The following is a 16,846-nucleotide window of genomic DNA, read 5'->3' as shown; positions in this document are numbered from 1 at the left end:
TTTTTTGGATTTCCTTCAGTCCATTTTAGTCCACTTTTTGGAGATCATTTTCTTGCATTGGGACCATATCAAAAATTCCTTCTGCCTTCAGCTGTTGAGAATTTAAAATATGGAATTTAATCAGTGGTTTTTCTTTAGCTTTAAACATCCCTGTTCCTCTTAGTTGCTTCAGATCTCGCAAATGCTGAAATTTAAAACGGCTCTTTCCCCAGTGCCTCTCTGCAAAATATGCTTACCTTCGACAGAATCCTTGCACTATGGCAGTGAGAAGGGTTTTATCAATGTCCCTGGCTCTTGTAAATAGAGTACCTTCCGGCCTGAAGGTTAACTGAAAGTTTCTCCTTAGAACTCTGAACACATCTACTCTGTTTCACTTAGAACACATGCGAACACATGCATGCACATACCCACTCACCCTTGCTCACACACAGAAACCCATACAAATCAGCCACCCACACAGATTTCTCACATCTAGCTGAAATAGCCAGAGTTCAAATTTTTCCATTCAAAGCCTTCCTGGGATTTTTTTTTTTTTAAACAATGTTAAACCTTCTTTCATGTTTCCAGTAAAAGCAGATATACGACATAAAATTTAACATCTTTATTTTCAGTATGAGTCAAGCTAGATTAAAGTCATCTTGTGTTTTAAAAATGATATCTTCTTGGTAATAGTTTTCAAACCCAAAACAAGAATGAAAATGGTGAAAATGCTCATTTGCCCCTTAGATTTAAAAGTTACCCTTATTTCATTTTTTTTTCTTGTTACACAGAAATTTTCCTTTTTTTTTTTTTATTGTTAAGAGCACATTCCAACAAGTGCTCATGCTTTAAGTTATCTCTGTGTTTTATAGTCATGGACTTTAGGCTTTTGTTATTTTTCCAGCGTCACTCTCAAACATCTGCAACCATCACTCATATCTCAACCTTTATACAGAAACACCTCTAAATGAAACCGCAATTCGTTAAGTGTGAGGGATAAATTTGAGATTGTGTCAGCAACATACCAGTTCCTAAAGGCAAACATCTGTAGGTGTTTACGTGAGATGAGCTGGAAGTCTGGGTGAAATCTGGGGAAATCTCTCCAGAAGAGAAATCACCTTTCACGAGTGGAACAGCCGAGTGACTAGGAAGACCTGCTTTAGGACCACACTGCACCAAGCAAAACTCAGTTGTTGTTCCAAGGTCCTCATTAAATTTCCAGATGAAGAAATCTCACATAGTATCAGCTCTTCACTATTTGTGCCATTCTGTCCAAGAGTTCAAGCTGGTGGAATCCTGCATTGACATACCCCAGGAGTATTGCTTCTTTGTTATGCAAGAGAAAGAAAGAGCTCATGCAGGCTTTCTGGACTTGATAGTCCCTGACATAGGCCAACCCTAGGCAGCATGACTGTTGGGTTTGTTGTTTCAGATACATGTGATGGGCTAAGTGAGAAAGTTTGTGTTGGCCAGTCAGCTCACCACATCAGTCCAACTCCAAACTCCTATCAGTGTTCTTGCTGTATCTGAGGGAGTTCCCTCCAGAATGCATATCCAGAGATTTTAATTGATGCCGAACTCCCTATGGGAAATAAACTAGCACTGAATCTAGACTCAAAGTAGCAGAAAATTCATGTCTCCTGGTCTTCTTTGTGTTTTTAAGATGTTTTGCAATTAAAAAACAGAAACAAAAAAATAGGGCAAACAAACATGCTATGTGAATTTTTTTTTTTAATGATTTTATTTATCTATCTGACAGAGACTGAGAGATGGTGAGAGAAGAAAAATACAAGCAGGGAGAGTGAGAGAGGGAGAAGCAGGTTTCCTGCTGAGCAGGGAGCCCAACACTGGCCTCGATCCCAGGACCATGGGCTCATGACCTGAGCCAAAGGCAGACATCTAAGGACTGAGCCACCCAGATGCCCCTTTAAAGCACTTTCCAAGGCATCTCATATTTAAGGACAGTCTTAACTATACCCAATCTATAGCTGTATGTTGAGAACTGATGTTCGTTTGGTACTGTAGGATTTTGCAGAACTCTCTTGAATCAGAGTGGATTAAATATGTCCCATGAGTCTTCAGGTTAACTGTAATTTATAAGATTTAAGAATTAATAATAATCTGTAAGTGACAAAAGTAATTACTCTCAGTTGACTAAAATAGCCAGTGAATTCAGAATGCCATTCTTTGTCACTCTTGGAAAACAAGATTTTAATTAATTCATCCTAGACTAAGGAGAAGTTTTTATCTGTACAGTCTATGGAAGAAGTTTGCCAATAGGTGAATAGTGCGGACTTGTCAAGAGAGGCTATTTGTAAACCCAAGACCACTAGTACACTCATTATTTGAATATGTATTGAGTCTACTCCATGAGTAAGGAACAATTTTACTCATGGAGTAGACTCAATACATAATCAAAGGGACATGTGCTTATAATTTTTTGATTAACAGTTACTTTCAGTTATTATGCTCATTTGAAGTGTTTTGTAATTCTGACTTTGCCTTAGACTTCCTCTCAGTTTGTTTCAATTATTGAGCTTAATACAAAATTATATTAATTTTATGTTTTACAAAATTACAGTTGATCCCTATATATTAAAAACAAAAACAAAAACAAAACTTCTGAAAGATCTTGTTGAGAGCCGGCCTTATAGTTCCCAGTAAATGACAAGTCATAAAAAGCATGTACAGTGAGCACTGTGTTTAGAGGCAGAATTTCAGAATTGGTTTATAAAAAAGGAAATAGAACCGCTGAATTAAAATAAACATCTCCAGGGGGGTTAAGGGGGTAGGAGAAGAGTAAATGAAACAAGATGGGATTGGGAGGGAGACAAACCATAAGTGACTCTCAATCTCACAAAACAAACTGAGGGTTGATGGGGGGAAGGGGGTTGGGAGGAGGGGTGGGGTTATGGACATTGGGGAGGGTATGTGCTATGGTGAGTGCTGTGAAGTGTGTAAACCTGGCGATTCACAGACCTGTACCCCTGGGGATAAAAATATATGTTTATAAAAAATAAAATTAAAAAAAATAAACATCTCCAGCCAACATGTAAGATATATGAACTTTCATTTCATCATATATAGACAGATAGTAACATCCTTCTGACCTATTTGCAGGGCAGATAGACATGAACATAGTGTGCGTCATGATTAAAAGATTGATTGCTTTTTGAAATCCCTATGTGTTATCCTCCATATGAAGCTTAAAAGAAGCTAACAATCCAGTCAAACAGGATTGACAAACAATTGTGTTTAACTGTGGGGCTTTACATTTTATTGGGAGCCAGAGGAAGAGAAGAAAGTGAGTTGTCAGTAGTAAATCAGTAAATGGACCTCTTGTTCCAGGTTGGAGGCTTCCTGGAAGACAAATTCTTGGAGATAAGATTTTTTTTTCAAAGGAAGTGAAATTTCCGAGTGCATGACATGTTGAAAACTGTTCAGATCACAAGATAATAAGGTTTAGGTTTTAACTTGAAAAAGTGATATGCAAATGATAAATGTCGGTCTGGTGAACGTACCAGGTGACGTCATCACCTAGGCAATTACAGAAGCGGCGTGTTTCCCAAAGTGGGTTCCATGGACTGCTGGTTCCACATGATAAATAGACCATGAGAAAAGCATGGGCGAATGAATCCAGAAAGAGGATATTGCAGACACACAGTGCCTCTTAGTATCTTAAAGCCTCTAAGAAATCCTGAAATGAAGGACATTTTTAAAGTTTGGTTTGTTTCCCAAAGTTTTTGGTCAGAGAACTCTTTTTTTCCTTGACCAGCTTTAGGAAATGAACTTTTTTGTTTCTACCAGGAAGAAAAGAGAGGTTATTCTCATCTTGTTTGTCTGATTTTTTTTTAATTCTTATTTGTTTTAAAGGTTTTATTTATTTGTTTGAGAGAGAGAGAACAAGTATGTGAGCCAGGGGCTGAGGGAGGAGCAGAGGGAGAAGGACAAGCAGACATAGGGCTCCATCCCACAACCCTGAGATCATGACTTGAGCCTAAATCAGGAGTTGGAAGCTTAACTGACTGAGCCATGCAGGTGCCCATTTGTTTGCTTTTTTTGGTAGGAATGTGAATGGTACTGGTAGCCTTGGCCAGCATAAAAGAAAGTTGCCTGATAGTTTTGTTTTGTTTTACGTATGTGCATTTCTTTAACATCTAATATTAATGCCCTGAGAACGTAAATTATCTAATTTATAAGACTGACAGTTTTACCAAATATAACCCTTTTCTGCATCCCAGAAGGGCAAACTGTCAAAGTAAGGATTTGCTTTTAGTATCCTTATCTTACAGAAGGAAGTCTAACGGACTTCTTCCTTGATTCTAAAATGCATTTTCCCCACATTTTTGTTTTTCTGACATTGGAATGCCAACACAGTATGTATATATTTAATGTGGTAGGGGGTTTTCCCCCCAGAAAAAGCTGTTTTTAAGTGAATGTGTGTATCTTCTGTTCAAGTCTATCTTCAGAACTGAAGAAATGTGATATTTTGGTATCTTATGCTTTCTTCAGTGGTAAGTTTCAAGGAAGACAATGTGTGAAGCTCCTGGCAGAGACTTAGGCTGTCCTAAGGAGAAGGTAGTTTGTTATAAAGATAAGAAAGAAGGGGCGCCTGGGTGGCTCAGTGGGTTAAAGCCTCTGCCTTCGGCTCAGGTCATGATTCCAGGGTCCTGGGATCGAGCCCCGCGTCGGGCTCTCTGCTCAGCGGGGAGCCTGCTTCCTCCTCTCTCTCTGCCTGCCTCTCTGCCTACTTGTGATCTCTGTCTGTCAAATAAATAAAATCTTTAAAAAAAAAAAAAAAAAAAAAAAGATAAGAAAGAAGTTAAACTGGAATCTTAGTTAGAAACTTGGTATCTGAGGGAATGCTATGGACTGGCTTTGGTCTCTGCTTCTTTCCTGGGCTACATAATCTGTTTGCCTGGTGTTTCACTGTCCCTGGCCAGTCTTTTCTGTTTTCCCCCAATTCAGATTCAGAAAAGAGCCATTCTGTTTGGTTTAACTAATTATAATCACCCTAGCTGAGCACAGCTAGGCAACCCCTACTGGAAGCATCAGTCTTTGCTCAGGTGCTGATGGGTGACGCTGCCAGTGCTCATCCTAGCACAAAAAAGGCCCCGATGCCACTTCCCCTTAGGAAAGGGGACGGGGCGTGACAAGCATTCTCAACTAACTTATTCAGGGAAACAAAAGTAGTCTTTCCCTAGTTAACCCAAAGGACAACTCCAAGAAGTAACGTAATGAACTTCTTAATTATCAGAAACCTCTCTGTGAAACCAGAGAGCTGGACAGGAGATGGAAGCAAGTTGGCAGACCTGTGTGAGTAATTGGAGAACAGTTTAGATTTTCTCCCACTTACAGTGCACACATGCATCGTACAAGTTGGAGTTCTCTAGGAAGCCCAGGGAAGCAGAGGGAACAATGAAACTTTACCGGAAAAGTTATATAAATTATGAAATTTAAAAATGTACTCTACATTTTATAAACTCAGCAGTTTGCAACATATGTATTACACTTTGATATGCCAAACAAACTTTTCTATAACAACTTAATCAATGGGCATACTTTTGCCATTTTTTTTTCCCTCTGAAATTTTACCCTATGACTCTCAAAGTGTTTGGCTCCCACACGGACAAGTGTATTGATAGTTCTCTCTCATTCTTTGATGACTGATGAGCATACTGTACGACTTCTGTGGGCCTTTGGGCCCTGGAGATGGCTGTAACCTGCTATTGATCAGCTGATTGAAGACAAATGGCTTCGCTGCTTGTATTGCAGATTACATCATTAACATGGTCAGTAAACCATGAATTGTTCAATAAGGCGTTTATCTTTTTTCATTTTACTTCTGCTCTTTTATCATTTTTATTATAAAAGACAAAATTACCCCCACTATCCAGTAAGATCAGCTGAAAAGAGACCCAGTAGGGTACCATTATGGGTACAGAGTTGCAGATATCTGAGTTCTTATGGTTTAGTGATACTTACTGTGTATTTTTGAGCTGGAAAAAATATACGGTTTTGATCATCTTTTTTTCTGTGTTTCTCTTCCAGCTTCCTTTTGCCTCCTATTTACTAGAAGCAGTACTGGAGAAAATAAATGAAAGAAAGAAACTAGTTGAAGCATATTTCACAATTATGAAAGATATTAGATGATACTACAATGAAGAACTTTTTTCCAGAAGTGAAAACTTTTTTTGCAATGTGACTGGAAAACATGCATTACCATCTGATACAGTATCTACTCCAGCTATCAATAGTCAGGTTCGATACCAAAATAAGAAGGCTTGAAACTAATTAATTGCCGAACAAGGGAAACTAATTAAGTACATAGCCATTTAAAAGGAAATAGTCTAGCATTTGATTGTTGAATACAAATATTGCCACAAATCAATGCAAACTTAAAAATGATTTTCCTTCCAGTGCAGTCAAAGAAATTAGAACAAGCTTGGACACACAAATGGGTCTGAATATAAGAAGAAAAAAGGTAAACTGAGGGTTTAATGTTTTAAGTTTTATAAAGAAACTAGAGAGTTGATATAATGTCGCTATAAAAGGCCTTAAATCAGACAGTGAAGAGCACATTTGTATTATAAGCAAATATAAAATGGGGAACACCATTATCTTAAGGATGAGCATTTAATGAAGTAAATTGTGTGGTCCAGTTATATCTGTTCTCAATATACCAGATGATATAGGAGATACTGTATTTTCCTAGAACTATGTGGCAAAAATAAAAACATTTTTTCCTTTTCTCCCTTTCTTTTTTTAAATTCACAAGACTTGGTGTGCTCCTAGAAATTAGCAAGGGACCACAAGCTCAGTGTGTAAAATTAGATCTACCATAACTCCTACCGTGGTCAATTAATTAATTTCTTAAGTTTAAAGTTAAATTCTTAACAATGATGTCATCTTTTTTAGATTTCCAAATATTCTCACCCCCATTTCACCTCTTTACTATGTTCCTGCCACATGTGACTTTTTTGGGAAAGGCTCCGCTAATTCACCAAACTTCTGCCTGTATGCAGCCTTCACTCTTGCTCTTCTTTTTCTAGAGTACTCTGTTCTCAACTTATCTCATGACTGGCTCATCATGACTTTTCTTTTCTTTTTTTTTTTTTTTTTAAGATTTTATTTTTATTTATTTGACAGACAGAGATCACAAGTAGGCAGAGAGGCAGGCAGAGAGAGAGAGGAGGAAGGAGGCTCCCCGCTGAGCAGAGAGCACCACGTGGGGCTCGATCCCAGAACCCTGGGACCACAACCTGAGCTGAAGGCAGAGGCTTTAACCCACTGAGCCACCCAGGCGCCCCATCATCATGACTTTTCTTATCACTTAGGATCACCTTACCTGTTCCCTGAGAGACACCTTCCTTGGCCATCATACTATTTAATTTCCTTTATCACAGAAAATTATCTATTTTACCTGTTCACTTATCTTCTTGTTAATTTCTGCCCCCCCAACCCCCTTTAGAATATAGGTCCCCTGAGGTTGAGGCAGTGGTTGGCAAATTATGGCCCAGAAGCCAAATCTGGACTGCCACCTGTTTTTGTGTGGCCCACAAACTAAGAATAATTTTTACATTATCAAATGGTTTAAAAGAAAAGCATATATTTTGTAGCATGTGAAAGTTATATGAAATTCAGATTTTAGTGTCCATCAATAAAGTTTTATTGGAACACAGCGATGCTCATTTATGTATTGTTTATGGCTGCTTTCAAGCTACAGCAGTGCAGGTGAGTGTGAGACCCAGACCATATATGATGGTGGGGTCACTTGGCACTACTTCTTGGCGAGCTACAAATCACAAATTCCACTCCACTGTGCTTAAAAAAATACCAGTGCATGCCCGTCATGTCAAAGTAAGAAGAGAAAAATGACCTTCAAATGTCATACCTTTTAGGGCACAGTGAAGTGCAGACTATCTTGCTGTTGAACTAGATGGCAAAGCATTGCGTTAATTATACAAGGACGTTAGACCTGTGCTAAAGGAATGCCCTGTCTATTGATATTACCCAATATTATGAATACTCATGGCAGTATTCCCAACTCAGAAGAAGACGATGGTAAGAAAAAATTATAAAATTTAAAATGTAGCATCTCATCACAGCAGAATTTTGTTACAAAGCTAAAAATGTGACTGCACAGTATTACCCTGATGCCAAAACCAAATAAGAACAGTAAAAAGAAAGAAAACGTGGTAGTCTGAAACATGTCCTCCAAAGATGTCTACCTCCTAATTCCTAAAACCTGTGAATTTGTTACCTTTTATGGCAAAAAAAAGGACTTTGCAAATGTGATTAAACTAAGAATCTTGAGTGGGAAGATTATCCTGGATTCTCTGTTTGGGACCTGATATCTTCCAAGAAGGAGGCAAGAGGAGTCGGTCAGGCAGAGAGCGATGTTACCACAGACGCAGAGGGACAGAGAAATTTGATGATACTACCCCAACAGCTCTCCGTGTAGAGAAAAGGGGCCAGGAGCCAAAGACTGTAAGGCAGTCCCTGGATATAGGAAAAGGCAAGAAAATGGATTCTCCCCCACAGAGCCTCCAGGAAAAAACAACAACAACAACAACAAAAAAACAGCTTTGTTGATATCATGACTTTAGCCTAGTGAAACTGACTTTGCACATCAACAACTATAAGAGAATACATTTTGCCTTTTTTTTTTAAAGATTTTATTTATTTATTTGACAGACAGAGATCACAAGTAGGCAGAGAGGTAGGCAGAGAGAGAGAGGAGGAAGCAGGCTCCCCGCTGAGCAGAGAGCCCAATGTGGGGCTCAATCCCAGGACCCTGGGATCATGACCTGAGCCGAAGGTAGAGGCTTTAACCCACTGAGCCACCCAGGTGCCCCCATTTTTGCCTATTTAAGTCACTAAGTTTGTGGCAATTTGTGATGGCAGCAATAGAAAACTAATGTAGTTTTTTATTTTTTTATTAACTTTTAATTTTTTTATTAACTAATATTTTTTATTAACTTTTTATTTTTTTTATTAACTAATATACTTTTAGAAAACTATATTAGTTTTCTAAAAGTCTGTTTAGAATTATTGATGTTTATGAGGGACATTGGTCAGAAGATAGAAAATCCAGGCCGATTCCATATTCAAAAACCAATGTAAAGGAGAAATATCACATAATCATAAAATTTTAGAAAAACATTTGAAAAAATTCAACACGTGCGTGAGAAAAAAAACAAATCAGAAAATTAAGACCTTCAGTTTGATGAGAACAATCACAAAAGGCCTACAGCTAACATTATATTCAATGATGGAAGATTGAACACTTGCCCCTCAGATCAGAAATAAGGCAAGGATGTCTACTCTCAGCACTCTTATTCAACATAACATTGAAAATCCTGGCCAGCATACTAAGGCAATAAAAGGAAGTAAAAGCCATACAGCTTGGAAAGGAAGAAGTAAAGCTATCTCTTGAGTAAGTAAGTACGTACCTACATAAATAAAACCCCTAGATTATTAATAAGTGACTTCTCAAGATCAACATGCAAAAATTAAGTATATTTCTATACATCAGTGAACTAGTAATACATGTGTGGAAACCATAATTTACAGTGAAATTCACCATTGCTAAAAAAAAAAATTACTTAGGTGTAAATCTAACAAAGCATGTATAAGACTTGTACACTGAAAACTACAAAACCTGATGAAAGAAGATTGAGTAGGGAAACATACTGAGAGCATGGGTTGGGATATTCAATGTAGCAAAGATGACAGTTGTCTCCAAATAGATATACAGGCTTAATCCAGTTCTTAAGACATCACAGCAAGATATTTTGAAAATAGAGATAAGATTCTTCTAAAAATTTTATGGAAAAGCAAAGGAATGAGAGTAGCTGAGGATTTTTAAGGAAGACCAAAGGGAGAAATCACTCCACCCAACCGCAAGATGTGTTATAACGATCCACCGATCAAGAGTATGTGGTATCGGCAAAGGGATAGACACATGGGTCAAAGAGATGCAATAAAGACTGACAAATACTAACTTAATCCTCAAAATGTCACAGGATTCTGCAAGTAAGACGAATCATTTAGATGGTCCGAAAACAAAATTTCTATAAGAAGTGTATAGCCACAAATAAATCCAAAAAGAAGGGGTGCATGCCAGAAAACATTTTGAGAGAGCCCTTTATTTTCTGGGTTCAGAGGATCCATGAAGTAAGTGGCCACAAGAGTTCCTACCTTTAATTCTTATATACCTGTGCATGTAACTGCCCTTGGAATTACTACAAAATGTATAACAGTGATTTAATATAGCATAATCGACTTTAAAAAGCTTTTTTTTGGTTTGGTTTTTGGTTTTTCTGTTTGTTTGCCTCTAAGCCAAAGTTTTGTTAAACATTTTTAAAAGAAGATATGGTATGTGTGTATACAAAAACACACACACACACACGAATATTACTCAGCTATAAAAAAAAAGAACAAAATATTGCCATTTGCAACAACATGGGTAGACCTAGAGAGTACAATGATAAGTGAAATAAGTCAGGCAGAGAAACAAATAGCATGACTTTACTCATATGTGGAATTAAGAAAACAAAACAGTGAACAAATACAGAAAAAAAGAGACAAAACAAAAAACAGGCTCTTGAACACAGAGAACAAATGAATGGTTGCCAGAGGGGAGGTGGGTTGGGGGATGGGTAAAGTAGGTAAAGGGGATTAAGAGTGGTAAGTGCTGAGTCGAGTATAGAATTGTTGAATCTTTATATTGTGCCCTTGAAACTAGCATAACATGGTATATTAATTTTACTTCAATTTTTTAAAAGCCTTTGTTTATCTTTTGATTCTTAAACATGCAAACATATATTTGATTGCTTTCCCTATTTGCTAGGGAATGGTGGGCACTACAAGGATTTCCTCTCCATGGTCTAATCTTCAATTTTCTTCTTTATTCTTAAACCAACACACATGGTCCATAATAACACAATCTTGATTCCAGTGCTTATTGCCATTCAGTCTTCCTTTCTTCTGGATTCATCACTAAGAGTAAGTTGCCCTCCTGCATCCTTGTACTCACACTTTATAATAAAGAAAATGTCACTTTTTGTTAATGCTAAATCTGGGGTGAGGGACCCCAGAACTGTTAGTAGAGAAGTACCAGAGACTTCATTGTCTTGCATCCCATCCCACTCAAAACGGGAGAAATACATCTTTTACAACCTGAACCAACTTAAAGTACTCTAAACATATTTGGGGATGAAATTTAATTAAGAGAGAAAAAAATAAAAAATATAAGTGAAGTTTCCATTTTCCTTCAATATCTTATCTCAAGTTACTACTATTCAATTTGAGTGTACAAAAAAAAAAAAATCTTCCTGTTGCCTTGACAAATTGCTTTGGTTTGGGGCCTAGTTCTTTTCTGGAGTTTAATTTTCATTGCATGCTCTCTGTCATAGACACCTGTCAACATCTTTTGTCTTAAAAGGGATCCTCCCCATTCTTCTTTATTTATATTCTTTATTCAGTGATGGGAGCAAATTAGAAAAAGAAAAGCATATTCAAGTCATTTTTATTCCAGCTTTTCTTTTTCCTTTATTTTTATATAAATTTTTGTTCAGAAATAGTGTAACATTCACAAGAAGTTGCAAAAGTAGTACAGAGGGTCCTTGAGTACACTTCATTCAGGTTCCCTGGATGATTAGCACCTCACGTAACTACAGCACATTGTCAAAGTCAAGAACGTGACGTTGGGACAGTGTTATTCACTGGGAGACCACATGTGGATTTCACAAGTTTTTACATTCACTTTTTGGGATATAGTTTTATGAACAATTGTCACACAATATAGATTCTATAACCATCACCATAATTACATTACAGAGCTATTCCATTGACATAGAATATTCCTTGTGTTGCTCATTAGTGCTTATATACTCTTTCCAACCCTAAGGCTTGCAACTACTTATTTATTCTTCATCCCTATGATTTTGTCACTTTGAGAATGTTACATAAATGGAAGCACAGATCATATAGCCTTTTGAGATTGTCTCTTTTCACTCAGGATAATGCTCTTGAGATCTACCTAAGTTGTGTGTATCCATAGTTTATTTCTTTTTATTGCTGAGTAGCATCCCCATACTTGAATATGTATGTACCACAGCCGGTTTACTCATGTACCCGTCAACAAATACATGTGGTGATGTCCTGATTCGCGGGCTGAATAGCCAGGGACTTGGAAGGAACATGTTTAGAATAAGATGACAAGGAAGTCTGGGAAAGAGCTATGTGGAGAGAGCTCTCTGAGTGGGAAAGTGAAGATTTTTGCATCCCATGTGAATGCTTACCAAAGGGTGACCCCATCAGAGGAGGATTTTAATCAAGTGAATAGAATGAACTGTTTTCTGGTTCTCAATCAGCCTCTTTCTCAGCCGCCTCTGTCATTGCAGCAGGCTCGTGAACAGAGTGCTATGGTGGCCGGGGTGGAGGTTGTGCAGGGGCTCCGCAACATGGACATCTACTCACCAAGGCTGACCTGGCTACAGCCACTAGGGAGTGTCCAATATTCAAGCAGTAGAGATCCAAGTAGAGACCCAGTAGAGACTAAGTCCCTGATATGGCACAGTTCCCCAGAGTGATCAGCCAGCTCCCAGGTGGTGGGCTGACAATATCTGACTGTTTCCACCATAGAAACTTTGTTCCTACTGGAATAGGCACTCGCTCTGGATATGGATTTGCCTTCCCTGCAAGCAGTACTTCTGTCCAGACTACCATTTGTGGACTTCCTGAATGTCTTAACCACCATCATGGTATTCCACAAAGTATTGCTTCTAATCAAGGAACTCCTTTCATAGCAAATGAAGTGGGTCAATGGGCCCATGGTCATGGGAGTCACTGGTCCTAGTGCATTCCCCACCATCATGAAACAGCCAGTTAGAATGGTGGAATGGCTTTTGAAGACTCAGTTATAGGGCGACCTAGGTGGCAGTACCTTGCGGGGCTGAGGCAAGATTCTCAAGGAGGCTATATGTGCTATGAATTTGTATCCAGCATATGGTGTTGCTTTATCTGTAGCCAGGATTCCCAGATCCATGAATCAATGGGTAGAAATGAGTGGCGCCACTCTCTTACTCCTAGTGACTCACAAGCAAAATTTTTGCTTCTTATCCCCATGAACTTATACTTTGCTGGCCTGTCTTACCATCAAAGGGAAGAATGTTTCCACCAGCAGACACAGGAATGATTCCATTAAATTCAAAGTCGAGACCCATCCAGGCACCAGTGTTGCCATGTGCCTCTGAATCAACAGGCCAAGAAGACGGTTACTGTACTGGTTGGGATATTTGATTTTGACTACTAAGGGGAAATTGCACTACTACTCCACAGGAGATGCCATAAGGCATCTCTCAATATTACCATGCCCTGTGGTGTGATACAATGAGCATTGTGTGTTACATGCAATGTATGAATAACCGAACTCTACATTAAAAACTAATGATACACTATATGTTAACTAATTGAATTTAAATAAGTTTAAAAAATAATAATCTTTTGTAGTATTAAAAAAAAATAAGGAAAGAAAGTCAATGGAAAATCCAAACCAGCTAGCACTACTAATGGCCTAGACCTTTCAGGAGTGAAGGTTTAGATCCTCCCACCAGGCAAAGAACTAAAACCAACTGAAGTGTTTGATGTGGACAAAGAGACTACAGAATGGATAAGTGGAAGAAGGTATTATAAATACCAGCTATGACCACATGACTATTCACAGAAGCAAGAATTATTGTTTTCTTAAGTATTTCCTCCTTTGGTGTGTGTGTGTGTGTGTGTGTGAGAGAGAGAGAGAGAGAGAGAATGAAGTTGACAAGTCATGGCCTTGTGTTAGTTAATTTTATGTTAAGTTGGTTGGTCCGTGGTGCCAGATTTGTGGTGAAACATTCTGGATTTTTCCATGAGAGTGTTTTGGGATGAAATTAATATTAATATTTACTATGAGTAAAGCATATTGCCTTCCATAAGGGGGGAGAGGCACTCTTCCAATCAGTTGAAGGCCTGAATAGAACAGAAGACTGACTTTCCCCGAAGAAGAGAGAATTCTACCAGCAGACAACCTTCGCACTTAAGTTGCATTGACTCTGCTTCTTCCTGCCCACCTTGAAGATTTTAGGCTTGCCAGCCTCCAAAACTCTGTGAGCTAATTCCTTAAAATAAAGATTTGTTTTTGTTTCTCTCAAAGACCATGGTTAATACACTAGGTTTGGGCTGTTACATATAAAATTACTATGAACATTCAAGTATAGAGTTTTTTATGGGCAAAGTTTTCATCTCTCTAGAATAAATATGCATGAGTATGACCAGTGGGTAATGTGGTAAGTGTGTGTTTCACTTGATAAGAAAGTGCAAAGATTTTTTCTAGAGCACTTACACCAATGTACAGATCCACAGCCAAGTCTGAGAGATCTAGCTGGTCTTGATCTTTAGTTCTTCAGAACTTGGTACTGTTAGTATTTGTTTGTTTGTTTGTTTGTTTCAGCCATTCTAACAGGCGTGCAGTGGTGATATTTTGATTTTTAAGTTCTATTCTCCACCTAATCACGTTTATCATTATTTGTTTTTCTCTCCCCAAAACCTGCCTGAATCATATTTTCAGAAAGTGCGAGCTGATAGAAACAGGATGATTTCGGTTTGGGTAGACTGATTTTCCAGACTAATTACCTGAAGAAAGAACTTCCAGTAATCACTGTGGATTTCACAAGAAATTTCCAAAATGCAGGTCTCTGCATTATCTAATGCTGTGTAACAAATCACCTTAGTAACTACAGGCTTGGAACAACAACCATTTATTTAGGCCAGTTTTGTGGGTCAGGAGTCGGAGCACAGCTTGGCTGGGTTCTCCAGCACTGCACCTTCTGGAGGCAGTGGTCAGAGCAAGGTGTGACTCAAGATCCACTTTCCAGCTCGCTGAGATAGTAGGCAGGCTTCGGTGCTTTGCAGACTATTGGACCAAGGACTCTAGCTCCTTGCTAGCTGTTGGCTAGCGGCTGTTCCCGGTGCTTTACCCATGGGTCTATTCGCTGTCGTAATCTGCTTCACCTCTCTCTTTCTCTCTCTCCCTCTCTCTCTCTCTCTCTCTCTCACACACACACACACACACACACGTGCACGCTCGAAGGAGATTGCACAATAATGTGAATAATAGGACATGGAGATCATTAGGAACTGCTAGTGCTGCCGACCACAGCAGGTGTTTAAGTTTGACAATCTAGATGGAACAGAGGCTACTGGAGCATTTCCCTTGAAGCCATCTTTGCAAGGTAAGCGTAAATTTTACTTATAGAACAATTGTTTATTTGTGGTAATTTGGGGAAGGAAGACAGATGGAGCAGATGGGTTCCAAAATTGCAAATACCTCTTGGCACCACCACTATAAGATCTAAACAAAAGAATCCCTCTCTACCAGGAGTGAGTGCTGTCACTTAAAGAGGCTGAACAGATAAATTTAAGGAAGTAGTTGATTCTCAGCTCTAGACTTGAAATCAAGAGGCTGGGACAGCACAATTAAGCTTCCACAGCAAAATAAAACTAGTATCAGGAATCTACAAATTTAGAAAGCCAAGTTGAGTCTATTCTATGGCCCTTTCTCAGATTTGAGGTTAGAAACAATGCTGTCAACCAGAGGAAGGCAGTATGAAAAGTTAGTTTGAAGACCAGAAAAGAGCAAACCTTGGGCTCCTCAAATCTACCGTATACCATACCAATGGCCTGGGGAAGTCTCCTAAGAAATTAAACTAGAATTTAAGAAATGTTTTTTTATTCTGATTTTTAAAAAAAATTTTTAAAATTTTAATTCCAGTTAACAAACAGGGTTCTATTAGTTTCAGGTGTACAATATAGTGATTCAACAATTCTGCACATCTCCTTGTGCTTATCATGACAAGCACACTCCTTAAACCCCATCACCTAGTTCACCCATCCCTCCACCCACCTCCTTTCTGGTAACCATCAGTTTCTTCTCTATAGTGAAGAGTCTGTTTCTTGGTTTCTCTCTCACTTTTTCTCTCTGTCTCTCGTTCTGTTTTTCCCCCTTTGCTTATTTATTTTGTTTTTTAAATTCCATGTGTGAGTGAAATCATATAGTATTTGTCTTTCTCTGACTTATTTTGTCTAGCATTATACTCTCTAGCTCCCTCCATGTCTTGCAAATGGCAAGATTTCATTATTTCTTATGGTAATATTCCACTGTATAGGTACACCACATCTTCTTTAACCATTCATCCATTGATGGACCTTTGGGCTGCTTCCATATCTTGGCTATTGTAAATAATGGGGCAATAAACCTAGGGGTGTATGTCTCTCTTTGAATTAGTGTTTTTGTATTCTCTGGGTAAATACGCAGTAGTAGGACTGCTGGATTGTAGGGTAGTTCTATTTCTAAATTTTGAGGAACCTCCCTATGTTTTCCATAGTGGCTGCACCAGTTAAGGAACACTTTTCAAAACATATATTTGTACAATATATTCATATTACTGGAAGGAAACACCAGAATCTGAGTAAGATTAGTTATCTCAGGAGAGAGGACTAAGGGGTCTGTGCTGAGAGACAAGACTTGGTTGTTACAATGGTATCTTTTTTTTTTAAGATTTTATTTATTTATTTGACAGAGAGAGAGATCATAAGTAGGCAGAGAGGCAGACAGAGAGAGGGAAGCAGATTCCCTGCCAAGCAGAGAGCGTGATGTGGGCCTCAATCCCAGGACCCTGAGACCATGACCTGAGCCGAAGGCAGAGGCTTAACACACTGAGCCACCCAGGCGCCCCTACAATGATATCTTTTTATGCTTTTTCAATGTACCCATGAACCTATATTTATCTTTCCATTTAAAGACAATATTTAAAACTCTCTTAAA

General features: G+C 38.4%; 1 protein-coding gene across 7 annotated transcripts in view; it reads left to right on the top strand.

The window, feature by feature from the left end:
• CNTLN (centlein) overlaps window positions 1–16,846 on the top strand; it is a 307,186-nt gene that overhangs the window by 270,802 nt on the left and 19,538 nt on the right. For 6 of the 7 annotated variants that reach the window (XM_032880532.1, XM_032880534.1, XM_032880533.1 and 3 more), the window contains one exon: window positions 6,031–6,731. The exons of the other annotated variant lie outside the window; for it this stretch is intronic. In XM_032880532.1, the coding sequence (XP_032736423.1) occupies window positions 6,031–6,132 (102 nt within the window). In that variant the 3' untranslated portion in view covers window positions 6,133–6,731. Of the gene's footprint in view, window positions 1–6,030; window positions 6,732–16,846 lie in introns of those variants that run through there. 7 annotated transcript variants of the gene reach the window in all.

This window comes from Lontra canadensis, unplaced genomic scaffold, assembly GCF_010015895.1.
Source record: "Lontra canadensis isolate GAN:19392208 unplaced genomic scaffold, GSC_riverotter_1.0 scaffold70, whole genome shotgun sequence".
Taxonomy (NCBI): Eukaryota; Metazoa; Chordata; class Mammalia; order Carnivora; family Mustelidae; genus Lontra; species Lontra canadensis.
This window is presented reverse-complemented; position numbering and strand designations above follow the sequence as displayed.